The sequence below is a fragment of the Corvus hawaiiensis genome, chromosome 2 (assembly GCF_020740725.1).
Source record: "Corvus hawaiiensis isolate bCorHaw1 chromosome 2, bCorHaw1.pri.cur, whole genome shotgun sequence".
Classification (NCBI taxonomy): domain Eukaryota; kingdom Metazoa; phylum Chordata; class Aves; order Passeriformes; family Corvidae; genus Corvus; species Corvus hawaiiensis.
Window position 1 is genome coordinate 89,044,415 of NC_063214.1, and position 27,197 is coordinate 89,071,611.

General features: G+C 36.7%; 1 protein-coding gene across 2 annotated transcripts in view; it reads left to right on the forward strand.

The window, feature by feature from the left end:
• Nucleotides 1–27,197, forward strand: part of PPP2R3B (protein phosphatase 2 regulatory subunit B''beta) — a 53,408-nt gene that overhangs the window by 24,640 nt on the left and 1,571 nt on the right. For both annotated transcript variants that reach the window (XM_048324471.1, XM_048324481.1), the window contains 11 exons: nucleotides 11,899–12,084; nucleotides 13,775–13,878; nucleotides 14,423–14,525; nucleotides 15,280–15,354; nucleotides 18,915–19,001; nucleotides 19,429–19,585; nucleotides 20,936–20,984; nucleotides 22,255–22,344; nucleotides 23,032–23,207; nucleotides 26,004–26,122; nucleotides 26,207–26,313. In XM_048324471.1, coding sequence (XP_048180428.1) covers nucleotides 11,899–12,084; nucleotides 13,775–13,878; nucleotides 14,423–14,525; nucleotides 15,280–15,354; nucleotides 18,915–19,001; nucleotides 19,429–19,585; nucleotides 20,936–20,984; nucleotides 22,255–22,344; nucleotides 23,032–23,207; nucleotides 26,004–26,122; nucleotides 26,207–26,313 — 1,253 coding nt within the window. The remainder of the gene's footprint in view (nucleotides 1–11,898; nucleotides 12,085–13,774; nucleotides 13,879–14,422; nucleotides 14,526–15,279; nucleotides 15,355–18,914; nucleotides 19,002–19,428; nucleotides 19,586–20,935; nucleotides 20,985–22,254; nucleotides 22,345–23,031; nucleotides 23,208–26,003; nucleotides 26,123–26,206; nucleotides 26,314–27,197) is intronic.

Consider the following 27,197-nt stretch of genomic DNA (forward strand, 5'->3'; position numbering starts at 1 on the left):
TCTCTTTAAGAGGTTTGTGCTATTAAAACTGGCATCCTAAAATAAAAAGTTAGTAATGGTGGTGGATAGTGAAATAACATGTGGCTCAGAATCTGCTCTGTGGCGAGCTGGAATGACTGGGTCTTCTACAGATTCCAGGAATTCTAAGGCAGTGGCTTTTCATAAAGAGCCATGTAAGCAAATAATCTGTGTAGGTAATCCCCTGTAGTTTAAAAGGGGTGGTCATTAGAGCATAGCACATCAGGTTTCTTGAAAATCTTTAAATAGACAACCAGTAGTGAGGTGGGTTGTTCTGGAAAGTGGTGGAATAGGCAGTTCTTCAGTTTTCATTTATTGATGAAAATTGAAAAAACCTGAGCAAAGTAGGGTTTTCTGGAAAGATCTGTTTCTCAAAAGAAAGGTAAAACAATATGTAACAGTTGAAATTTTCTCTATTACTTTGGGGAACTGAATTTCTTAGTAGATATCTCTGCATAAAATGAAGTAAAACTTCAGTCTATCTTATCCTGATGTTGGTTCTAAGACCAAGATTTTTCCTAAGTACTTAGCACCTACAGGATATATTGAACTGGGAATGCAGCACTTGAAGAGTCACTGTGTTCACCTTGCTTGTCAATTTATCTGAAACTTTGGAGGGAGAAGAAACTATAACCTTGTCAAATGTACTGACAACTTAAAGATGTGAACTGAGAAGCTGATTACCTGCTGATAGCTGAGTACCGTGTTTTGGCCAACATCTGGTGATATCCCTACCTGTTAGAGTTGGAATATAAGCAGCACCATTACCCAGGCTGTATGAGGAAAATATATCTGAAGTTTGAAACAAAATTATAACAGCATAAAATACATGTGTGTACAGTGACATGCTTATATGTTTGTAACTCAGTGCTAGGAAAATGGGTATTTTTTGCTACTTAGAGGCCACATCACCTTACAAAACTTTGGAGTTCTAGCTTTAAAACCAGACTTTTTAAAAAGTCAAATAAATTTGTGCTGAATGTAATGACTTTTAAAAAGGAGCTAAATAAAAAGATGGCCTAAATTTTTAATTAATCCTCTCAATGTCCGTGACAGACTTGTGCTGGCATATTTTTTGATTCTTTTAATGAATTATACCTTTATCTGCTGTGACTACTTGGTGATTCCTTGGTGTAGTTAATATGCGTCACACCTCAGTGTGAAAATGGAGAACTACTCGTTTCATGACCACCTGTTAATGATACTAAATGCTGCTTACACATGCTATTTGTGTCAGCTGTATGAGAACTACTTCTTCAGCTTCTGCAGTGCCTCACGAGATTGCCGAGTGAAGTAACTCTAGACTTTAGTGCCTCTTGATCATTTTTACACTCTTGTTACCAAAAATGCTACAGAAATGCTTGTGGTATGTTCAATACAGCAATGAACACAGAGTCTGTAGGTACTAATGTGTGCTGAGCTGGTGTGTGTTTGTGATGTAGTGCACACAGTGATTCTTTTAGTCATGAAGATAACAGTCTCATTTCTAAGAAAAATTACTTTCAAAAAATTTAACTGAGGCAGTTGGGTTTACAGCAATAGTCTCAGAAGCAGGTTGTGTAACAATTAGAGGCTTCTGGCACGACAGCTTTCCTGTTAACATCAGTTTTCTAATTTAAGGTAATTTGTAGACCTTTTAACATCACAGGGGGAGGACCCAATATTCATTTTTACATAATATTTTTATAGCAGGCATACAAATGCTTTATGAAAGAACACAAGTGCTTGCTGAGAGGGCCAGAGATGGAATACAGATCTCATTCTGGCTGTAGCTAATAGGTACGCTTGCTGATATAATGCCAGTTTTCTAGAGCAGATGCCTACATTGGAAACAGAATGAAAATATATAAGCTGCCTGGTGAGACTTACTAGTTGAGGTTTTCCATAAATGGTTCACTGCTAGTGGATTGCCAGGTTTTAAGCTCTAGTCTCTTAAAAAGAAACTGTAAGCAAACTGGTAGGTGTTTACTGCATCTGTAATGGAGACTCCTGGTTCAAACTTAAAATGTATTGGCTACCTGTGACAGCAACTTCTTTACCTGCTCATGTCTGGTAATATGTCTATTTTATAAATTATTATTACAGAAAATGTGTACTGTTTCTGTAGAAGAGCCAATACGGTGCAAGTTTGTTACAGCTTATTTACATGCATGATTTAAGAGTCTAGATGTCAGTTCCCTCTGCAGCTAAGTTTTGTGATGCAGCAGTTCATACACTGAAGAGTTCAGACATACGTTTTTTTCCCTTGAAAAAAAAGATTCACTATTCTTTTCTCCATTTTAACTAATGCTACTAATAGTAGATGTTGTATGACTGTTGGTGGTAGTACTTCCTATGCTAGAAAGCCTGAAACAGTCCAGCACATCTTCGTATGAAATGTCCTTCAACTTTTACAGGGAAAGAGGGGTAGGAGATTGTTTTTGCAATTGTCCAAATGAGAATTTGTCAGGGCATCAGCAGACAAGCAGTTGACAGAATACTTGCTCCAGCTGTTGACTTTGCAGCTCAGTAGCAAGGCTGAACTTGGTGACATGTTTCTTGTTTGAGAGGATTCTTCTTAAAGTCAATTGCCTCTAGTGATTGAAACTTGTTCTGTTGTAAACATGTAAGGATAAAAAGCTATTGCAGAGTATAAGTGGATGTCTGTCTTAGCTGTATGTGTTACTTTTGATGTTGAACTGATGGCCCTTGTCCTGACAAGGGCTGTGTTCTGTAGACAAATGTTAGAATTGCCTCAGGTGTACCTGTCATTCCCTTGGCTGTGTACAATCAAAATAATCATGTACTAGGAGGAACTTACCAGCTTGTGCCCTGGAAACAGTTGGGGTAACAGAATACACTGGGAAGGAGTAGAAGAACTGATATAACCTGTGATCAGAGTATTTTCTAAGGAAGCTGCAACTATATGACAACAGCATATACTAGTGACTAGAATACTTAATTTGACATCATTCATAAACTGTAGCCTATTTGACAGCAACTCACAGGCATTAGCGGTCATACTAGCAGTGACTAATATTTTTCCACTACTTTTGTCTTATCATGAAATGTAGAAGAAATTGTGTTTCACAGGGTAGATTTTTCTGAAGAATCTTGCTTTTTTCCATTTTTAAATTAGAGGGCATGTGAAGGAGATAAAAAATATCTTCACTGGGTAAAAAATATCATCACTGCCAGTGATGATAAATTCTCAGAGGAAGCCTCACTCTAGAAGCCTTTGGTAAATTTTTGTCAGCAAACAAAGCAAGTTACCAGTGGACATGCATGTATGGTGGAAAGGTCTTGTGTTCATGGCTTTGGGAGGCACAGGTAACTACATCTTCCATTTTGTCCCCACCCAAGTCTTTCTGAATAAATCAATAAGCTCTTCATACTGCATACTTTTGGTACTGAAGCTCTGTGACTGTACAAAAACAAAAAAGAGTGCAGCCATGTTTTGAGGTGTTTCTACAGCAGTAATACTTTTGCAATAGCATCCTCCAGTTCCCAGCAGGGACTCCTTGATTTACCTATGTCAGCTATACCAAACTGCAAATTGGGAGAATGCCAGTATTTCCAAAATCAGAGTTGTAGAAGAACTTGAGTGAGACATCTGTTAGTGCAGCGTATAAATTACTGAAAGGGAGATTGGTAAGCGTCTGCTATAATGGTTAGGTTTCATGCAGAAAAATGCCAGTTTGCCTCAGCCTTCACTAACAAGTAAAAATCAGACTTTGACCATTTGAAAGTTTCCCAGTGCTTCTTTTGTTTGTGTATATGTGATATGATTTGCCTCTGGTGGCCATTCACAAATGCTTTTAGTTGAATGTGGTTTTAAATTCAATACCCAAGATGGTATGTCTGGAATGCATTTCGTAGTTTCAGGTGGAAGCTTTTCCTGGATGCCACTACCCACTGTCTCCTCCTACATTAGAACTAACATGCTTTCTCAGATAGGTTTGTGTAGATGGTCCAAAGTTTTGCATGCTCTGCTGCAGTGCTGACACTTCAGTGACTTTTTCTCAAGGGTCATTTTGGCTGTTTCAATTTGGATTGGTTAAATTAAAGGTGAAAAGTGTTAATGATAGTTGTACCATAATTCTTGATGCTTTATATTAAGACTTCCAAGACTATCCAGGGGTGGCCCTTAACACAGCAATTTCCCTTAAACTGAATGGGGTGCTTCTTTCCCAGGCTATCATAAAATTAAGAGTACTGCTACTTACTCTGCTGTCTTAAGACTTAAAATAAGGGGAGAAATTAGCTTCACATAGCAAAGAGCTTAAAAAAACCTGTTTCTTTTTTTACCTTAGAGTCAGAAGTTAGAGTCTTCTTCAGACTTCGTTTTTACTGTTACTTAGGATCCTTCCTTAGGTTGCTCCTGACTGCTCTAAACCTCACTGAATCTCTTTTGATTTGCTTATGGAATTGTTGTAACATGTTAATTATCCCAAAATGGGACAGAGCAGTGTGCAGCTTCATCTCTAGAGTAAAGCTGATTTAGCATTAAGGATTGACATTTGCATTGAATCACACAACCACATTACCATATACTTTTTGTACAGAAAGAGATTTGAGAGTAAATGGCCAAGAACATGCATAAATGAGATGAGAATGATAGTCAATTTGTTTAAAACTGAGATGAATGCACAACCTGGTATGCAGGAAGGCGATTCCCAGCATATTTTTCTGGTCAGAATTTGAATACAGGATTGCTAACTGGAACATAGACTGCATTGGGAGAGTTGGTGAACCTTGCTCCCTTGCATTAATTCAGGTCATAAGTATGTATAAAATCGCAAACTGTCGATTAAAGTACCTTTTTTCTTTTCATGGTACATTGCTAGAACTTTATGGGAAATTGTATTAATTTTTCCATTTCCTTCCCTCGCATAGCACAAATATTAAGTGACTAAAGACCAAACTAGATGAATGAAATTTTCAGAGTTAAGGCTAACAGCAGAAGTAAGCTAGTGTAAAACTGCAGCAGGGTTAAAATTAATGGATATTTATCTCTTACTGTGGAAGGAAAGAGGAGCATGTATGATAAAATTAGTCTCTATAGCCCATCTAAAAACAGCTGCCAGACAGTGACTGAAGGATAGCAAGCTGAAGTCCAGGATAGAAGGAAGCAACTGGGATTTGTTGCCAGAGGAAGGACTTTTACATATATACCCTGATGACTGGTTTAGCATGGATTCATTCTCTGTAGGTGTCTATCAGGGTTTGATTATTTGCATATGTTTTGTATTTCTGACTAAGCTATGCAAAATGAATCACAATCTTAGAATGGTTTTAAGTCTAATGTAAGCTGTCTTTAAACAATACTGCCACAGTACTCCCTGATCTTCCTTATGTAAGCAGCAGAACCTTGTTGCTTGTAAGTGGCACCAACTGTGTGAGATTGGATGAAGACAAACAAGGGGTTTTAATTTTTCTCTTCAGCTGTCTTGGTGACCTGAGGCAATTCACAATATTGCTTCACTGTCACTAGCGAGAGAGAGGCAGTAAATTCTATGTGGGCATGGGGGAAGATGCAGGTGTGCTGTGCTAAAGCTTACCTTATGCCATGCTGTAAAATTTCATTATTAAGCTTTCAGATTAACTTACTGTTTTCAATCTGGTTTTCAGTGCAATAATTGCATTTTACAGTAATAGAACTTCAGGGAGGGGGAGGGCCAGGAGAGCCCACAAATTTTGAAAGTTTTAAGTTGTGCAAGGATCATCTTTCACAGAGGAAAAAATACTGTTAAGCACATCAAGCTGAATGGGAAGTGGTACAATCAGTGAACTCTTGCAGTAATAAATCTCATTAGTTTGGCTGGAAAGACGCTAATAAGGATGACACAGAGAGCAATGAAAAAGCATCACACTTCAACTTAAATAATTGTAAACGTAAATGTCTTCCACAAGGTCAAGAGCACTTATGTTACAGAGAACATGTTTCTCTGGGCTTCTTTTGAGGAGAGTTCTGGTAGTAACCTTGCTTTACCTATCCTGAAACAGATTTTTGAAGGCACTTCAGCATGTTAAAATATTTGAGGTGTTAGAATGGGTTTTTCAAAACTGTTGTCTTTCTTCCAAATGAGAATGAGCCCTTTTCTAAACAATAGTAGTGTAAGTCTTTTATGTGATGTTTTTGAGATTTAAATTCCATTAAACTACTGATAATGTTAATTGTTTATCTAGAGGTAAATGTTGACTTTCACTGTGCCATCAATTAGATAGTAAGTTAAAGGTAAAACACTTCCGTGATTTTATTAGTCCAGCTCAGATTGACAGCAATAGCAGAGCAGAGGGATGGGAAGGCTGGTCAGGTATCCCTTGTGAGCCTGCTTACTGATAACATTTTATTACATTCACAATTACTGTTTAACTGATAGGCTGTAGCACACCTTGTATTCTTAAGAACTCACTGAATTTAATTTAAAAAAATAGTGTTAGCTTTTGAATCTCCATGTTGGCTTCCATTTTCTCTTGTGTGTCAAGGAACTTCATGCAGTATCCGTTTTCATTGTTAGGTGGTTGATGAGCTTTATATGTGGGTGGTTGCAGGGATGTTAGAATTTAAAAGGCTGAATAGCATATCTCTGCAGAAAGTCCTCTTAGCTTATTATGCACTTTGGTTCATCCAGGTAAGTTCAGCATAAAGTAGAATATATAAGAATAGAAGACCTAGTCTACTGAAGAACTAGATTAACTTATATATTGCACATCATAAACAGTATTGTAACAGACCTTTTTTCTTTTGATTGCCTAATTAAAAACTACTAAGGAATTGAACCAGACTTCTGTCTATTTAATAGGCAAAAATCTCCTTATAGTATTTTCAGTATTTAATGCCATTTTTAGTGGGGGAGATTGTGGTGCATCATTTACTAAAAACCTAATGTGAAGTTGGGTGTAAATGTGAGGTAGAATTTTTTGGGGTCGATTTTGACCCTGTTGTATGCATTCCATTGACTTTTCTCTAATATCATGGAAATTCCTGTCAAATACTACAGCAACAGCTGACTGTGAACTCTGTAAATATTTTTTAAATGATTAGGGTTGGGGTTTTTTTTCAGAGAAACAGGCAGAAAAAATGTAGATGTCAGTTAGAAAGCATTAGCATTTCTGAAGGAAGTTATCTTATTCTGTAGTTATGTCAAAACAATGCAAATACCAGTCAGTTCAATCCAGATAGTGATAGGACAAGGGGGAATGGTTTTAAACTAAAAGAGGGGAGGAAAAATTCTTTACTATGAGAGTGGTGAGGCACTGGTACAGGCAGCCCAGAGAAGCTGTGGATGACCCATCCCTGGAAGTGTTCAAGACCAGGTTGAATGGGGCCCTGAGCAGCCTGATCTAGTGGGTGGTATCCCTGCCCACCTCAGGAGGGGTTGGAACTAGATGTTCCTTCCAACCCAAGTTCATGTCTTAATCTCGAAGATGTCTAAAAGACTATTACATTCACAAACATATTTACCTTTCTTCCTTTTCCAGCAAGTCCTTTATAAGTGTGGTTTTACTTGCTTGCATTTGAATCCACATATTCAGCCCCTTCATGGGGCTCAATATTTCTGCTTGGTAGTTGCTGCATGCAGATGTTACATCTAGACATTACTGAGCATACATTCTTAAAATATCTGGGAACAAGTCCTCCCTTCCTTGTTATTTCAGAAATAGGTCCTGTAGTATCATAGCATCAGCTCTTTCAGTTGAGAGAAGGAAAAGCCTACCCTTTTAAAATCCCCACTGTCTTTATTTTTTGCTTATAACACAGTTAACTGCTGAATACAACTCAGCTACTAGATGTAAGAAGACTGTCTAGCTTGAAGAATTTAATTTCTATCTTTGGAATACGGTGTATCCTGTTCTCTGGTATATGCTAATATATGACTGTATTGTAGTTATAATACTGATTTTATGCTATGACTATAAACAACTGCTGAAAGAATGGTTGGAAAAGGATCTGGAAAGTTGCAAAATAATATTAGATGTTTGCCCTTTGAACAGTGGCCTCAATGGGATAAAAACTTCCATTTCCTCCACTTTAAAAATCAAGGCAAGTAAGTGTTGGGTAGCCGTGGACAGTCCTTACAATTCTGTATGTCAGGAATGAAAACTGGTTGTGTATTAAAGGTTTTCTTGAATTCTCCTATAGACAAATCTTACAGAAGTTTGTTTACATGACTGCAAACAAGAAGTTTTCAAGGAATCCTCACTTCCCATCTGTTACATAACACCTAAACTGCAGTGGCAACTTGGCAATACACTTAAAGATCCTGGACTTCATATATATATATTAATGCTCCCTTCAGTCCTGACACTGCAACACACATCTGTTTGAGGAGTTATGTACAAGCTTATACAGCTGTTTTCCTTAATTCCAAGCATCTTGTTATTGGTACTCTGTCTCAGCAAGTTGCAGGGAAAATTTTCACTGACCAAACGAGTCTCTTTTTTTTGAGTTTAGCTTACTGATACAAGTATTAAAGGTTTTAACTTAAAACCACAGGAAAACATAGATCACTTTCTAAATGTTAAATTGACCACTGAAATGGAGTAGTTGTGCAAAAAGATTAATGAACTGTTCCTGCAGATTTTCCAGTCAAAGATTTGGTGTTAGCAGACTTCTGGCAGTTCTTGTTAATGAAGGAATTCCCCAGTTAAAATTATAATTAATTTTAGAACAGCCTAATCTCACACAATGAGTGCATTTTGATTGTCCTGAAATAACAGAACTGACTCTTTCATCAGCTATGCAATATGCACCTCTACAGAAGTAACTAGCAGCTGAATGTACAGAAAATAGTGAAGTTTTTAGAGCCCTTTTAGTATCACACATTGCTTCATTAGAGCACATACAGCAGAGCAGCCTCAGCTGTATAAGGAGCCCTTTGGTTATTGGAATTCAGACTGAGAGAAGAATCCTCGGCCCTTCTTGGGAAGTTGAGAAGAGGGGGGAGATGTAATATCAACTTTATAGTGCATTAGTTGGGGCTAATGGTTTTGGATGACATGCTTCTCTCTTTGGTACAGCTCCTATCCCTGTGTTGACTGACATTAACAGCACAATTCAATTGTCCCATTCCAAGTTGCTGGTGGCATTTAAGAAGCATTAGCATGCTCAGAACATCCACAAGGCAGATGCAGAGAGAGAGCTGTGCTCAGAGCTGCCTGCTGGATACCACGAGGAATGTTCAAGGGCACTTTGTTTCATGCCCTAGATGGTATTCTCACTAGATGCCTATATGTAGGCACCAAATAATTCTAGCAGAAATGATCGTGAAGTGATCACACACTTGCTAATGCAAACAAAGCCTTTTTATAGTTTCTTCTTTTGCCAAATTTGAGAAACCAGCATGTAAAAATAGACATCTCTCAGTATAGCGGGTGTTAATTTGTCTTGCCATGACAGATTTGTAGTCTATATTTGGTCTTAGAATTGAATGAATATTCTGTCTTATAGATTAAATATTATATATTTTTACACTAAGCATGCTGAATTCAAATTTCTAAATATAACATTTTCATCTTAGAAAAATCCGTTTTCTTCAGCTATATATTTGTCTTAAGATCTGAATCTGTTGCTGAACTACTTCCTCATAATCTTTGTCTGTTGTGAACATGTTCCAGACTGTAAAATGAAAAATAAATAAAAAGCCCTTATCGTATAATTCTTTTAAATAACTTGTGCTTGGATAGGTCTTAAAACAAATCCTGAATTGAGATTTCCATATATGTTTAAGAACAGCTTTTAACCTGGACCAATGGAAATCATTTACTGTGTATCTGAGGTATCTGAATTAGTAGTTTCTGGAAAAAATATAGTATCCAATGAACAAATGGTTCTGATGATAGCTTTTCTTTTTCTCTTGGGATCTTTTCCAGTGTAGTCTTCCCTCCGGTTCTACCTTTCCTTTTAAAAGAAATTTTTCTTTTTTAATCTGAGGCTCTAAATTTCCCTAGCTGTGGATTTTAAAAATGCCTTGCCTGTCTGTACTAAGCTTCCTTAAAAAGGTGATTTACCTCATGTTATCTGTGACATTCAGGGAATGTTAGTAGTCTATGATTTGCACTTTCCCTTTTCTCAGAGGAGGCATTCCTCATTGGGTGCCTCTGAAGAACTGGAACACCTGCTGCTCTGTGGCCATTTGAGGAGCTCACATGGGAGTGGTTATCACAGAATCACAGAATATTCTGAGGAATATTGGAAGGGACGCACAAGGATCATCAAATCCAACTCTTAAATGAATGACCCGTACGGGGATCGAACCCTTGACCTTGGTGTTATTAGCACCATGCTCTCACCTACCAAGCTAATCTTATGTCAGTCCAGGCCATTCTTGGAGATGGGAACAAGGGGAAATAGGGTAACTGCAAGGGCTCTTGTAAAGTGCTGATGGGTAGAGCTGGGCTTCTAGAATGAAACAAGGTGTTTACCCAATTACAGACATTATTTGTAGTGCTGGTGGTGATGTTACCCAGAGAATAAAACAGTGCTGTCTTTATACTTCCCAAAATTTTGGAAGTCTGAAGTTGGAAGGGATTTTTGATACCCCATAGCACTCTTATTCTAAACTGATGCCTTGTCAACTGGACTGCTGAACCAATGATAAAATATCAAAAGATGTTACTTACAGGATTCTTAGAAAGTTGACAGACATTGACTCCAGTGTCACAGATTCAAGGTAACTTTTTCCTCTATGAAATAAAACTTGTAGCATGGTTAAGGTAATTCTGCAGCTGTGGACAGGAATTCTTGCTCAAATGCAGAGAAGGGGAAGGAAAGGTTAGTTCAGGCTCTTTTTTTTTTGCATATGTAGCATTCCAATGAAGGCTTCTGGGCTGGAACTCTGCAAATTAAAATCTGTTGTCCATAAGCACCTAGTTCTTCCACTCACCTAAGGAAGGACTTTGATTGTGGTAGGAGAGCTGGGTATCTTTACAGGCATTGGCAAAGGTGATAAGGAATAAAACAAGGGTTAGGGTTTTTGGAGGGATTTTGTGTTTATATCCCCCCAATTCTGGTTGAAAATGAGAGATTAGATGCAAGATCTTGAACACATCCATCACTAGGACAGATCACCCTATAGCAATGTTTCTACATTTGAATAGTAGTGTTGGGAATAAAGAGTTTAATTTAGTTGAATTGCTACATTTGAGTTGTCTCCTAACTCTGTTGTTACTTTGCCTGTTATCTTTGTTTCTCTGGCCTATTTAACTTCCTTTTGGAAACTAACTACAAGGTAAATTCTTCTTTATTGAACCTAAATGCTTCTAAATAAATTGCTCTTGTTACTGGTCATCTGGGGGGGGTGGTTTTAGTGATATGGTGTATCACAATTCTTGAGAAATATATTTCTAAGCTCTCATACCATAATTGCATATACTTTACCCAAAAAAATCCCTCTGCAGGCATTGTTTACTACCTTTATAAAATCTATCATTTTTTAGGGTAAAAAAAAAAAAAAAGAAAATCTTCACAGTACCTACATTAAATAGGTTCGTGGTTTGTAACAAAGTTATGATCCTTATTTCAATAGCAAACTCTTTCATAAGGTCTGTTAAGGTAGAAGTTGAAAGGTTTTTTCTGAAACAAATAATAGAACCTAAGTAATTTCAGATGTCCCCAAGAAGCTGTCTTATGTATCAGTCTTGAAACTTGGTATGTTGAAGATTGAACTTGTTTTTATTAAATATTTAACATCCTAGAAGTCTTTCTAAACTGCTGGTTTTGGAAATCCTCATTAATTTTTCTATTGTCTTCTTATTCTTTAGTAGTTTATTCAATTTATATTCTGAAATCTTTTTCAAGGTGTGTTGGAACATAGAATATCAAGAGATTTAAGTTATCTGTGGATGACTATGTGATTTCATGGTACTTGACTGTCAAATGTGTATTCATCTATTTAGGTTCAAACAAAGAAGGAAGAAACTTTGCCACCATCACATAGTCAAAACATTCCAACTTTTTATTTTCCTCGAGGATGTCCTAAGGAAAAAGTGAATATAGATGCTGTGATTGCCAAAATTGAGAAAATTTTCTCTGAATTTCCAAATGAGAGGGCAACGTTAGAAGATATGGGTAAGGTTGCAAAGGTGAGAACTTGCTGGCCATCTTCTTTTTGTACTGTACTCCTATGGAAAGGAAAGATGAGTTCTCTGTGCTCGGTTTTCTTGTATTGTGTGTTTCCATCTCCCACACCTTAGTATTCAACGATATTCTACATTGTTGATAGCACAGTTATCTGGAATTTTTTGCATTAACTGTGTATCAAATGACCTTCCAAAAAGAAACAAACATTAAACCAAACCTTGAACTACTTTTTTTGCTGCATAAACAACCAAATACTGAAGGGCACATTGTATGTTGTTCTCCATTCCATATTGACCGAGAGACTTAGGGCAAAAGCATTGCTAATACATGTTTTGTTTTCAGGTGTTCACACTGGTTGGTTTTTTTTTCTCATTCTGCAGTGTGCTGAACCCCTGTTGTAAAGACAGAATGGTTTGGTAACTTGAGATTATAGCCCTCAAGTTATTCCTGAAGAGCTAATTTAGAGTTATGGCAGAGTTACAACATACTTAGCTTAGAAAGCAACAAGTATTTTTGAACTTGTGTAAGTTTAAAGACAATAAGCTAGTTAAAATAAACTTAAATTTCCATTTTGTTATATTGAATCAATGCTTGAAATCTCACTGCAAGTCCTGGTCTTGGTAATGAGTCTCAGGTTCTCATCCATGTTCCTGTCACTTTGTCCAGGGTCTAGAAAATAGAAGCTAAGACTGCTCACAGGAGCAGGATGGGGGTTTGCCTCTCCAAAACTTTTTTACTGCTAAGCTGAATTATAGGATCCCTGTCTTCCACAGCTCCTTACAACACAGAAGAGAGGAGGTGGGGATGAGACCCCACTCCCTCAGCAAGGAAGGTGAAAGGTTCTAGTCACCTACAATTCAGTGATGAAAGAAACCTCCCTGAAGAACACTGTCTGAGGACAGTATTCCTCAAACTCACTTTTAAAAATTTGTTTGAAGTACTGGTTAAACTATTGCATGAGAAGTAATTGTACTTTTGCTGCAGTGACCTTACACATCTTGCAGTATTCACAGTCTTAGCAGAGATTGTTGGGGATGCCAGCATGTCTGAGTGCTCCCAGCTGGAGTCGCTTTTAGGCGAGTTGGGCACTTGGCTGGTGCGGCTGTAGACACTTGGAGCAGACACAGAAGCAGCACTTGAGGTGTATGTGGGGAGCATTGGAGTTGGGAATGTGTAACTGTTGAGTACCCTAAAGCAAGATACTGCTGCTCAGATCAGGCTGGCCTTCTACTTAAAATTGGATAGAGGATGTGCCATGCACATGCAGGGATGCAGATGAGTTGAACCATCCTCCGAGCCAGACAAATTGTCAATTTGCTCCAGTTCAGAAGGCCTGTAAGTGTGCTGTCTTGAGCTTAGCTTAAAGATATCCAGCTCTTGAGCAGAGCTTAAGATGGACTCTGTTCAGCTGCTTGGAGTATGGACAGACAGGCATGTGACTCTCTGCATTAGTTTATTAGGAATGCTACAAGTTGCCCTGTGTTTTGCTCTCCACTTTTGGATTTCAGCCAAAAGCAGTTGCTTAAAATGAATTATTTCAGAAGGTGAAGCTGGTTTCCGAAACAGTTTTTAAAATATCTCTTCCCTAATGCTTTCTTCTTAACGCTTGTAATTTTTGAAGGATCTATAAATAAAAGAGTAGCCCTCAGATAAGCAATCAATAAACTGACTTCATGTATACTTTAATTCTAGGCTTGTGAATGCCCACTTTACTGGAAAGGTCCTTTGTTTTATTGTGCTGGAGGTGAACGAACAGGATATGTGTCAGTTCATAAATTTGTTGCAATGTGGAGGAAGTAAGTAGATTACATTTTTTTAGAAGTACTGCATTTTTTTTCATTGAAATGTGATATTTTAAGCTCTGAATGCAATCCTGTCTGGAAAGGGGAATAAAACACTTTCCCATAATCAACCATTGTCAGCGAACGTGTACATGGGAAAATGTAACTAAATAATACTTTAACATAAACAAATCTTCATTTACAGTGTTTATAGATTTTGAAATGTTTGGTAAATGACTGACAGTTCATGAGAAGAGTGAAAACCATGGCCCTAACTTGTAGACGCCAGTTGTGGACAAAATGCTTTTTATTTCTAGTTCTCATCTAATATTAATTTTAAATTGTACTTTCATGTAATCAATTACATGGTGTACCTGCCTCCTTTAACATAAATTTAAGAGACAGTACTGCTTTGATAAGTTCACTTGGAGCATGGTTTGACATTTGTAATTAGCTTTTGAATAAATGTTGTTTCATAGGCCTTGCTCTAGGATGCCTGCATGAGGTAGCATGAGCAATTTTCCGTGTAGAATATTAAATGGAACTATTTACATTTCAGAGTACTTCAAACCTGCTATGATGATGCTGCAAAGTTTGTTCACCTTCTGATGAACCCTGGATGTAACTACGTGGTGCAAGAAGACTTCATTCCTTTTTTACAAGTAAATTGCAACAGAAACTAGTTTTAGGAACACCAAAAAATTATGAACTGGCAAAGCCCTGAGTTGTTTGAACTAAACATACTTTTCATGGTCATCATTAAAGTTTATTGATAATATTTAGTGCAACTGACTTTGCATGATCCACTAAGATGCCAGTGAGTGACTTGTTTTACAGTTAATCATTTCGTATAAGGTGAGGTCTTTTTTAAGTGCCATGGTAAGACTTAAAATCAATTGCAGGAATAGCACCTGTGTTGGAATCTTTTATGTTTCAGAAGGCAGTTAAAGTTGTTTAAGTCAGGATAGGCCTTTGGAGGGCAAAGGAGAAGTGGGATATGAATTCAAAACCAAGTAAATCTTTGTTGAAAGAGCAGCAAGCACCACCTGTAGAAATGACTGAATAAAACCTAAATTGGCTTTACTGCATCATAGTCAGCCACAAAATTACAAGCTACGGCAGTCAGTAGTGTTCAAAATCCTCAACTAACCTAAAATATAGGAAAAAAATCCTATAATACTCCTAAAATATAGGAAAACTTTTGTTTATGTGATTTCTTTAAAAGATAATTTTATTTTTAAAAAGATTTGTAGTGTTATTTATGTGAAGCCCTGGTGAAAACGAAGTTATCAGTAATGATTGTGGTAGTTAATTTGAACTTTTTTGGTTAAGGAAGCAGGTGTGCTATTCTTTGCTAATTGTTGTATATGGTTACTAATGAATACTCCTCGGGATATTGTCATTTCTTTTTTGTAGGATGTGGTGAATAGTCATCCAGGCCTTTCATTTTTAAAAGAAGCATCTGAATTCCATTCTCGGTATATTACAACAGTAAGTGATTTATATCTGGAAAAGCTATTTTTTGGTTAACTAAGAAAATCAAAATTAGTCAATACGTCTAAGCATCCTGTCCCTTGGGAAGGGTAGAGTAGGCTGTCAGTCTTCATTTCTACGTAACTAGAAATCTTGTGGGAAAAGTGTCTTTCTTAAGCATCCTAGTTCTTAACATTTGTAAGGAATTGCTGAATTTGATACTAGTAAGAGAAGCAGTGAATTGTAATGGTGTTGGATAAGTTAGTGAACATTAAATGAAGAGCAGGCTGTTATCTTAAACACTTGATTGTGGCTCTAGACTGTATTCATTAGAATCCTGACCTTAATCTGGGATTAATTAAATGAAATCTTGAATGAAACATCTATATTAATATGATTATGTTCAGTATTAAGTGAAATAATGATGATATTGAAGCTGCCTGCCACTTTTCTCTCTGGGGACTTTTCTTCCAAGGAAGGTTTTTTACATGAAAAGTTTCATTTCTGTCTTTGCAGGGTTATGTGACTGAAGTATTTGTTCTGTACCCAAGGGAAAAATCAGTGACATTAAATTTTCTCAACTGTAGACTAGACAGTTGATTCCAGTGAAGTCTCAAAAGATTAAAATTCTTCAAAATGACATCTAGTTCACTTTCTTTGTGCATGTGAAAACTAGCTTAATGAATATTTTCCAACAAAAAAAAAAACTATGCAGAGTTGATCATCTTTTGTCCATCTTATACTTTGACCCAGGTTGAAATTGTGGAACTTTTTTTTTGAGAGCATTTGGGTTTTGTTCATTATATCCTTTCAGAGACTTGCTGGCCTATCAAGTATGTCCTGCTGCATTAGTTTTTGCTTCTTGTTATAATGATTACCTGAGCTCACAGAACTTTCTTGTCAATTGTGATTGAAGGAATTGTTCTGCCTGTGAGTTGTTTTGTTTCTTAATGGATTCTGGGTTGTATCAAAGCCTGCTCCGGTTAAAATTGTGAAAACTTGCTGCCTGTCCTGAAGAACAGTAGGAAAGAAAAGGTCCTGCCATTTCCAGTTACTTTTCTTTGGAGGAACAGCTTATTTGAGTAGGTCTGAGTCTAGCAGTATTGAATAAATTAGTGCTGGAAGTATTTTATTAGCACAATTTAGTGTAGACTTCAATAGAAATCGGTGTTTAATCAAAAAAAAAGGTGTTAAATCGAAAAGTAAACTAGTATGAATATATCAACAATATTTGGAACACCATTCTGCAGATTAAGAAATGGCAGGAGCACTCCACCCTTTTCTTGTCATATTTTAGGACAGCATAACTGTTCACAGAGTCACAGAATATTCTGAGTTGGAAGGGACCCACAAGGATCAAGTCTAACTCTTAAGTGAATGGTGCATACAGGGCTCAAACCCACAGCCTGGGCATTATTAGCACCATGCTCTGACCAACTGAGCTTGGCATAGTCTTCTAAAATTCTGTCCTGCAAGTTATTAAGGATAATTATAGATTATTTTACCTATGATGAAATAAGGCATTTCATACCTGTATTCAATTAGCTTAACCTTGCTACATGAAGTTTTATCTAAAGGATACTTCCAGTTGCAAACCAAATGAGCCATTCTTCTGCTGGGTTTTTGTAAATACATACATATATGTGTGTGTATGCATATACATTACATACATCTCTTTGGCACATGTTTTGTAAGCCATGAAAGCAGTCTATTCTGTCTGCTAAGATATGGTATAGGTTTGTTGGTCAGTCTAGTGGTCAGGTTAGTTACATATGGCCAAGATAGAGCTGAAATAAGTTAAAAATGTTTGCTGTGACAAATGAGATATTACATTTATTCTGCCAGGATGTTACGTGCATACCTGAACTATAAGTTCTTGAAATTGTAGTCTCTGTATTGCACCATTTCTTCTCCCTTCTGACAAAGCACTCTGCAGAATAGTAAAGGCAATTCTCTGACAATTTGCTTATACTCTGCCTCAGCTGACTTTAGAAAACAGTTTAAGTCTGTTCCCAGTTGTCTTTACCAAACATTCAATTTTGTTCTTATTTTTAGACCAGTTAAATGTATAACAGATGAGATAATGACATGCAGATGGATTAGGTTGCAAGGCTAAGGCAAAAAACTTTTTAGAAAAAATTGCTTTGTAGTATAAGCCAAAAATGGGCCTTCCCTAAACTCACAATTAGAATTAAGTTAATTAAGTTTCAGAAGCAGAATAATCTATTCTTCTGTCTGAAGTCATGGAACCAGCTGTTCTTGCTCGAAGTAAGAACTGAGGAGCTTGCTGCACTAGAGTTTAAACTTTCTTTCAAAGCTTCATAAGTACATTACTTTTCTATGTGTAATTTAGAAATGATTGGTTAGTTTAAACTATTGATTTACTGCAATTAAAGTCTGAAGTGATAAAAACAGCCTGTAGTTGTGAGGACATTTTAATTGTGGGGAAGGGGTTCCTAAAGAGATGGGGATTTTAGTTAGTAATTGCTCTGTTGCAAATGAAACACTACACATGCAATATTAAGTCTTGCCAGTTAGCAGGTATAATCAGTCACCAGTTGAGCAATTATAGTTCATAACATGTTTAGGTTTTTTGTCTGGGTTTTTTCTGTTTATTTGTTTAGTGGTGAATGACTGACTTGAAATGTACATCTGGTTGTCTTAAGTCAAACTAATTGAGATGAATACTGAGTTCAGTAAAGCAGCAGGAAAAGCATATTTTAAAGTCTTATGTTTGTAAACTAAACCCGAGAAAATTACACTGAATGCATGAGTTATCCAAAATAGCCATAGAACCATTAGTTTGGAAAAGATCTGTACGCTCATTGAGTTGATGTACATGTAAAATTTATTTAAACAAAAGTGTTGGATACTCAACTGGATGCATTTGTTTCTGGTTCCAGTATCAGTCATGGCACAAGAACTAGTCATCTTTCTTGCACAGATTTTTCTTTGTTCTTCACTTGGAACATATCAATGTACTACTTTTAATGCTATTAACAGGGTTTTTTTCCAAGGAACTTCAAATAGAATGAAGTTAAATGGGGAAAAACATTTTCTCTGCATCTGCAGGAAGTATTTCTGTCAGATGTAGATTTGTTGGGTTTGTGGACTTCAGAAGTAGCAACATCTGCTGTACGCTGATCCTTAAACAGTCCCAATTCTATTTCTGTAAATTCATTTATGAAGTAAAACAGTCTTATAGCAAATGCAGGTCTTTAAATGTGAAGTAATAAGATACATTAATATGTTTAATAGATTATATCCTCTAGATCTGGAAGACTGGAGGTAGTGAAATTGCCAATAGACATATTTTGGCTAGCATATTCTGCAGCATTACTGAGTGAGACATAGATACTGCAGCATTGAAATAAAACTTACCTAGATGAGTTTAGGTGTAGTTTAGAAATGGTTTGGATAATGGATAATATGACACAAGCTCTGTCTAATGAAAAGAATAGAAATAGGAGAAAGATGGAGCTTTCTAATGCAGCTGTACTAAGACATCTTTGACAAATACTTGGACGAGCATTTAACTACCATAGCTAAGGTTTCTTTCCATTTTCTCTTTCTTGCAGGTCATACAGAGAATATTTTATACAGTAAATAGGTCCTGGTCTGGGAAAATAACTTGCAATGAGCTCAGGAAAAGCAACTTTTTGCAGGTACATAACATGTAAAATTTTGCAAGACAGATATTTCTACAAGTTTTAAAACTGCATTAACTAAAGGCTTAAGGGAGTAACAGAAATAGCATTTCCTCCTTTTCCAAAAAGTAATGAAGACCCAATTGCATTAATTCTCATACATTAGAATATGTTTAAATGTAATTTTTTGTATCTAGAGCTGTATACCTGCAAATCTGTGAAGCAGAAGTTGGTCTGATCTACTCGTTCTTCCGTGAATGCATTAAATTTTCCACCCTGTGTGTTCAGTTTCACTGTCACGCTGTATGGTGTGCATTGTCCCTGAAAACAAATTGTTCCACTGAAATAGCATTAGATATTAATTTGGTTATGAGAACTCAGATCATTCAACAAATAAATGTCTTACAAATGCTTTAATGTGTTCTATTTATCCTTCTGATAATAGAATGTGGCATTATTGGAAGAGGAACCTGATATTAACCAGCTGACAGAGTACTTCTCATATGAACATTTTTATGTTATCTATTGCAAATTTTGGGAGCTGGATACAGACCATGACCTCTATATTGATCGGAAGGATTTAGCTCGACATAATGATCATGGTATGACAAATGAAGCACCTTTGTTTACATGTATTAAATGACCTGTAAACTTTGAGCTGAGGAAGTGGTTTAATGCCAAGGCCAGTTTCATGAGTCTGTTGGTGTAGCTGATCCTGCTGGCTCAGTGAACTAAAGCAGGACAAGTCATCCGTGATGCATCTACGAATACCACATTTGAGGAAAATTCTGAATTTGAATTGTGATCTTGGCAAAGAAGTGGAGGAAATACCACTTAAGTGTTGGTATATTATAAATGGTTTTATTTGGCAATTTTGGGTTGTTATCTTGGACACTATCCATTTTACTGGTATTATTCGAGTAGCATTACTTTTATGGCAAGGTATGGAAAGAGTAGAAAAGGTAAACATACCTTCTTGGTACTTGGCTTATTTTAAAGTTTTGCTAACTCAGCTGCAGTGTGTTTTGGTTTAATACTATTTAGCACTGGTTAGCAGGTTTACATTTTCTGCATGTATAATATGCAGTGACCATTATTCTGTAGTCTTGCATGCTTGTTCCTATTTTAAATATTCTTGTAGCTTGTATGGAACTGTTGGGGCTCTTTTTAGATGCCTAGTGCCCATCCTAATAGTGTTCCTTTCAGGACAGGAAAGCTTACTTAAGCACAAAGTGATTACGGAGTATTATCCCATGTTAAAAAGGATAAACACAACTCTGATTCCTTCTGAAAATTTGCCTGCTATAGTTTGACTATGCTTTAGGACAGTGAGAAAGGAAAACTGCTTTCATTTGAGTGGCTGCTCTACTGTGTTAGTACATTTTATACAGAAAGCACAACTAATACAGTGCCACCTGCAATTTAATTTTGCAAAATCTTAAGTATAAGTTGAAGATCCTTTACAGATGTAGTGCTCAGTTAAGATATGTCTCTAAAATCCCTGAAATGGTTTCAAAATAGAAGCATGGGTCAAAACCACGTCAAAATTAGACCCGTCAGAATCAGTAAGGTATGTTTATTATGTGTGATCGTGCCAGTTCTGTTTTGGCTCTTTGCCAAGGTCATGTAAAACTTAATGCCACTGGAAAACATTATTTACTTGTCAAAGAACTGGGAAATGCTGTTTTATTAATCAGCCAATTTTATTACTTTTATTGCACCACTGTTTCTGTGTTAAGTTTGAATTCAAAGCTGGCTGGTTCTAGCTTTGTTTTGGAGACGTTGTGTTAAGAGATCCTCTCTAAAAGGACTCAAAGGGATTAATGAGCACTACACTTGGTCTTTCTTGCTGATATGTGTATATATAAGAGTTCCAGTAAACTCTTCAATGAGACAATACAAGGCAAAAATAACTTGCATAGAGTTGACACGTTTTAAACCTTTCTTCACAGCAATTTCAAATCGGATGATAGAGCGCATCTTCTCAGGAGCAGTAACAAGGTATGTATTTTGTATGCTGACCTAAATCCAATTTAATTTTTGCTTGTTAAATTGTATGATATTGCCAGGGGAAAAAAATGGCTCCCCCTCACAAAGGAGCAGTGAATTTCAAGATTTAGTATTGTAGTTTAAACTCTAGTAGTACTAGAGTGGTCTTGGAACCTTTGGCACAGTTCAAGTTCTTCACTCTCCCTTTCTTCACCCATATGAACACTGGCCACTGGATATTGTACGACTTAGCAGGACTGAGAATGAGGAAGTAAGAAATGTTAGCATCATTCTTTTTCCATCCCTCAAACCTGAAAAATGTTCAAGGAAAACTGAGCTTTTAAGTATTAATTGCAAAATCAATGCTTATTGCATCAATAAATTTACCAAAATGCCTCCAGTTGAATTACTTCACATTTTTGACAGTCATTCTTTATTTCTCCCCTTCGGATTGACTTCCTCTTGTGTATTTATGGCATTTTATTCATTTTTTAAGTGTTTGCTTGCAAGAAAGTATCTGAGCTAGAAAGCAACTGATAAACAGAAATAAAAGCTGAAGAGAGATTTAGCAGATATATGTCTAGAGCTTACTCCTTTATGTGAGTTTTTTGGGCAAGACAAAACATATACCATATTTTCCCAGACATCTTGAAGATAAAACAGAAAAAAATGAATTTTATTATTGAAATGTAATATGTCTAGGAACCGCCTACCTGACTTTATTTAATAGACAGGTTGACTATGTGGAACTTATGTGGTTGCTGCGGTAGGAGAGTAGAAACAGACAATTTTGTTCTTGCCACAGACATTTGCTTCCTGAATATTTCTATGTCATTTTTATCTTCACATTTTCATTCAAAAACTTTTAGCTTGTGGAGTTCTATAAAGCTTTTAAGTTCTCATCATTTTTACCTGAATAGAAATTCTAAAAAGCATATGTACTTGTATATAATATATCATCAAAAATTATTTGAGATGGCTCTTCTGTTAACAATTAAGCAGCGGCATTGCTGCCCAGGGAGAAAAGCTGTAAGTCCTGGAGAGGGTACTACCTTCCTCTCCAGTTGCCCTTTCCTCTTCACCATTGCATTAGAAACAGAACAGAGCGCACAAGCTCCTTATCCTGAGTGGTCAGTGAACTCTGTCACAAGTCACCTTATGAACACTTCATCATTTAGGAGTAAATAGTTAGTAGCAACAAGGAAAACAATCCTAATTTTGCTTTGTAAAAGCTAGGTGTTCTAAAATAAATTTTCTATCTTATTCCTCATTGGCCTTCAAGAGGTAGAAAAGCACAAAAAGATGGGAAGATTAGCTACGCTGATTTTGTCTGGTTTTTGATATCCGAAGAGGACAAGAAAACACCAACTAGGTAAGAATTAATTTGTTTTAACAGAAACAAAGACTGACTTTGTTTTTCCAGCCCTTAAATGGGGACCACTGATGAACAGCTGCAACTCTAATGGAAGAAGCTAAACTATAAAAACATGAGTGGAAAACTGGCCCAGTTCTTTGCATCGTCCTTATTTATCAGTGTCTGCTGTTGTTGTTGCTGTAGAAGTCTATTTTAATGACTTTTAAGAGGCTAATTCAATGTTATTGTTCCATAAGTTGTATGTGGCCTATTTATGAACAGGGCCATACATTAAGGACATTGCAGCTGTTCCATGATGCCAATGATTTTGGGAAGCTGTGCAGCTACTATTAGCTGCATGGTACTGATAAGAAACCTATCATGTGACATATCACTTGTTCAATATGGAAACAAGCCCAAAATACTGAAGTTTTCATCAATTTTTCGTTGTCTCCCTTGATATTTTGACGTAAAATGATGTGTTTTAGTCTTCTCCTTTACACCATTAACAAATGTGTTTTCAAATGCAATAATGGATGGCATAGCAAATACCAGCAACTCCTAGCACAGTAGGTGGTGTTTAATGACTTTGTATGGATTAGTGGAATGTAGTCTTAAGTCTACTTTTGCCTTTAAAAGAGGCAGCATGAATTCTTGAAATGCTGTAGTAAGTTTGTCTCTTTGCTCTTAATGACCAAATTTCAGCATTGAATACTGGTTCCGCTGCATGGACCTTGATGGGGATGGTGCTTTGTCTATGTATGAATTGGAATATTTTTATGAAGAACAGTGCCAAAAATTAGATAACATGGCCATAGAACCTTTGCCATTTGAAGACTGTCTGTGCCAGATGCTGGATCTTGTAAAGCCACAACATGAAGGTAATAAAATCCTCTTCCATCTGTAACTTCTTGCCTCTCTGGATTTAGGAGTCAGTGCAGCCTTAAGAGCACTCAGTTGGTCATACAAATAAAATGCCTTGAGGTTGTCTTCTCACTAAAGTCTATTAAATCTTAATAATCGATCAGTCTTCCAACAGCAGGCAGGCATTCTTTCCATACTAAAATTTAATAGGCTGCTTTCAAATTCCTTGTCAGCTTTTATTTTGTGCTTTTAGCCACATTTAGTCTTAAGTGATACCTTGTCACTGTCTAGCTGAGGTGAGGCTCTCAGCAAAACCTCTTGATGGTTCACTCATTTCTCACCTGCTCCAATGTTCATTTAATTGAGTTTCTCTGGAGGGAAGAGTTTCGAAACAGGGTTTGTCCCTTAGACCAGTATTGACTTATTTTACATTAGAAGCCTAAGCTGTCCTTAGGAAATTCATGACAAGGGGCTTAAAATTAACAGAATAATAAACTGTTCTGAGTTTTTGGCTATTTTTTACACTTATTTGGACTTTCATAGACCTGCGTTCTACTCCTGCATTTGACATTGTATCATGTCTAGATGATGAAACTTCAGTTTATATTTTACACCTAAAAAAACCTTAAGAAGTGAGCATGATGTTCTAGACAATTATGGTTAGAAAAAAAAAACAATTACTAAGTCTTGCTTATTGCCCACTTTCTTTCTAATATTAAGAATATTTAAATTACAAGAAACTTAATTTTTTTTAAAGACACTTGTCATTTATTGAGATGTCAGTTTTTGCATGCTGAGAGAATTGAAATGGCTAAAACTAGAACATAAAGCTTGATATATTCTTATTTAAACCAAGTTGAAAGGAATTTGCTAGATGAAAACACATCTCTAAAGGCAGATAAAAAAATTGTAAATGAAAAAGGAATATGATGTGTGATTCATCTGAAAGCTCAATCCCTGATATCAGTGGAATGAAGTCTTAGACCAACATTGTATAATACATGGGGGCTGGGGGGCATTTAAGAGGAAGTGAGGCAAGCTCTGAGAAGCACATTTATGTTACATGGTTGCTCACAATCACCTCCTGAGCTCAGTAGTTCCCTTCCAGTTTTATGTTATGCTTCTGAAAAGCAGACATTTACAATAATATTTCTGTTCTGCATTTCAAATGAAACAAGATTGATATATCTCTTCTATGTCATGAGGATGATAAAAGAAGGCTATCAAACACAACCAAGATGAGTTATTTAGGGTAATAAAAATGAAAGCCAGTTGAGAAGGCTTGATTTTTTTTTTTTTTTTAGTAAAAATTGAATTATGTTTAAAGGTGGATTTAAAAAAAAACCTCTGTTTTTCTAATACAAAAAACTAGCAGTGTAAACTGATGTTTCACTTTGTAGACTTGAAACAAAAGAAGACACTTTCATAAATTTATGGCTAAGCTGCGATACACTTTCTATAAAATGCTCTGTGTACAGAAAAGCAAGCTTTAATTTCTGGAGACCTGAATTAATTACTTTAATTTCACTCCTGTTTTGTTGGTGTTTGAGAGACAGTGGTAGGCATCCACATGAGTGTTAAGTGTCTAAGCTCCCATTGCAATAAATGGAAACCGGAGAGCAAATCAGTGAACCAAATATAGGAGTCTAACTTAAACTGGGAGCTTATGTAACTAGGATTCAAATCATTTGCTTGGTTGTGGAGAGCTGCTGCCGCTTGAGATGGTGCAGTGCTTCAGACATCTGTGTGGGTCTGACAGATACGGCACAGGTGCCACGGGGGATTTGTGTTGTTCTGGAGCACCAGCTACAAGCCAGGCACAACACACTGGGGCCCTTCATGACAGATGCAACCATGTACAAATGGGATTTGGATTTTGCTTCCCTGTGATGTCCTTGAGTTACACTTTGTTAGAGACTGGGACAGTGTGCTGAGGAAATACTGGTCCAAGTCTGGCTTTTATTGAACTCTTCCATAACATCTTCAGTTAGCTCCTATTTGATTAACAATGGAAGATTGTCTGTATTCCAGGTGAATCAATAAAGGGGAGTTTTAAGGATAGTCATCTGTCCTCCCTTGTGTATCTCATACTTTTTAGCCTTTCTGCAGAAGCTTTAATATTCTGCTTTGAAATAGGGTAACATTTCTGAGCAACCTGACAAATACTTCTAATGCTTAACACATCCATTGATTTGAGTCTTTTAAAGTATCACACTATAAAAATCAAACAAAGCACCTCTGAGCATTTAGCTTTCCTCTCAAGCAATAAATATTGATCAGACTGGACAAGTGTGGCAACCTTGACTCTATGAAAAATTCATCTGTATGAAGCATAGTCACACACTGTCATTTCTGTCATACATTTGTCTGCTCAAGTCAGGGAGGAGAGAGGGCTGCTGCCATAGGAGATTCCTACCTGCTACCCAAGCACTCCTTGGGAAGGAATGGCTAATTCACTGGAGACTTCTATCTGTTGAAGAAGCTTAAACTAATACCTTCAATGATTTTTAATAGCTAAGGGAGGTAGACTGCATCTCACTCCAATATACTGACGGGCTGTGGGATGACAACCATAGCAAGGAAAAAAATCTGAAACATTTAGAAGTTTTGTACACTTTGAAGGACGTATCTCTAGGTGAGTATTTCATCTGTTTGCATCTCTCCCATTGCATTGAGCATCAGTGACAAATGTTCTTGAGCAGTGATGACTGAGTAATGATAATGTACCTTTTGATTCCTCCACTTTGGAGAAGGGATAACTTCAGCTCTAATTATTTTATCTTAATTATCTTATCTCATAATCTTCTTTACAGGAAAAATTACTCTTCATGATTTAAAGCGATGTAAGTTGACAAATGTGTTCTTTGATACTTTTTTCAACATTGAAAAATACCTTGACCATGAACAGAAGGATCAGTTTTCTATGTTGCGGGTGAGTACGAAGCTCTAAAAGTCTTTACAGCAACGTGCTTAGCAATTAATATTTTTTTGTATAACATGCAATGTGATTGTTTAGGATGGTGAAGGTGAAAGTCAAGAGGTCTCTGACTGGGAGAAATATGCTGCTGAAGAGTATGATATCTTGGTAGCAGAAGAGGCAGCAAGTGACCAGTGGAATGACGGGTAAGGATGCAGCAGAAGGGTTGATAGGAATCCTCTCTACTAAAGTAGAGCCTCACCACCACTGTCATTCATTTAAAAAAGACAAGACAAATCCTTCTCAAAATATGTAATTAACTGTGTGTGAGACTACCAAGTACACATGTGTGAGCCAAAATTCTTACTCTGAAATATACATCTCTTTTTACAAACCCTAGTTTTTAAATGTGTAACTTGGTGAATTAAACCTTCAGATGACTTTTGTTTTCTGTTTAAATCAGTGGTGAACTCATGGGAGAAACCCAAGGTGCTGCTCTATTTTAGTGCTCATAGTGGATTCTTTTTAACTCTTCTTTGCCCTATGTCTTTCTCTGAAAGAACAACTCTAATCAGCATGTAATGCCTTCATAAAGCAGTTTTAAAGAACAGATACTGCAGTATCTAAAGCTTATTCTCTGCACAGTCCTGTTAAGTAGATGGAAAAAATCATGTGATGAGATTCAGTAGTGGTTGGGAAGACATGCATGAACCTGAGTCACCCTAACCCCGGAAATGGTTAGTTCTTTAATCTGCCACCATAAATCTCCACAGAGACTTCGTGTTTTTCAAGCACTATGAATTATAGATGGATCCCACGTAAAGTGTTAAAGCTAACCTTTTTTAAATACCAGCCTTCACTGGCTTGCATTAGTTAAACATTACATTTCATTATCCATCTATTCATCTGCATCAGCAGCAGGTAGTTATCAATAATTTCTGCATTAACAGTTGGCTTTTGCTTTCCAGCATCTGCTTAAAAGCACAGTTGCTATCGCTTCCTGGTGCTCAAACACATGTCAGGAAGAGCCTCAATCCAGTGTTCCCTCCTGTTTGTCAAACCTACTGCAGCTCTATTCTGTTCTTCCTAA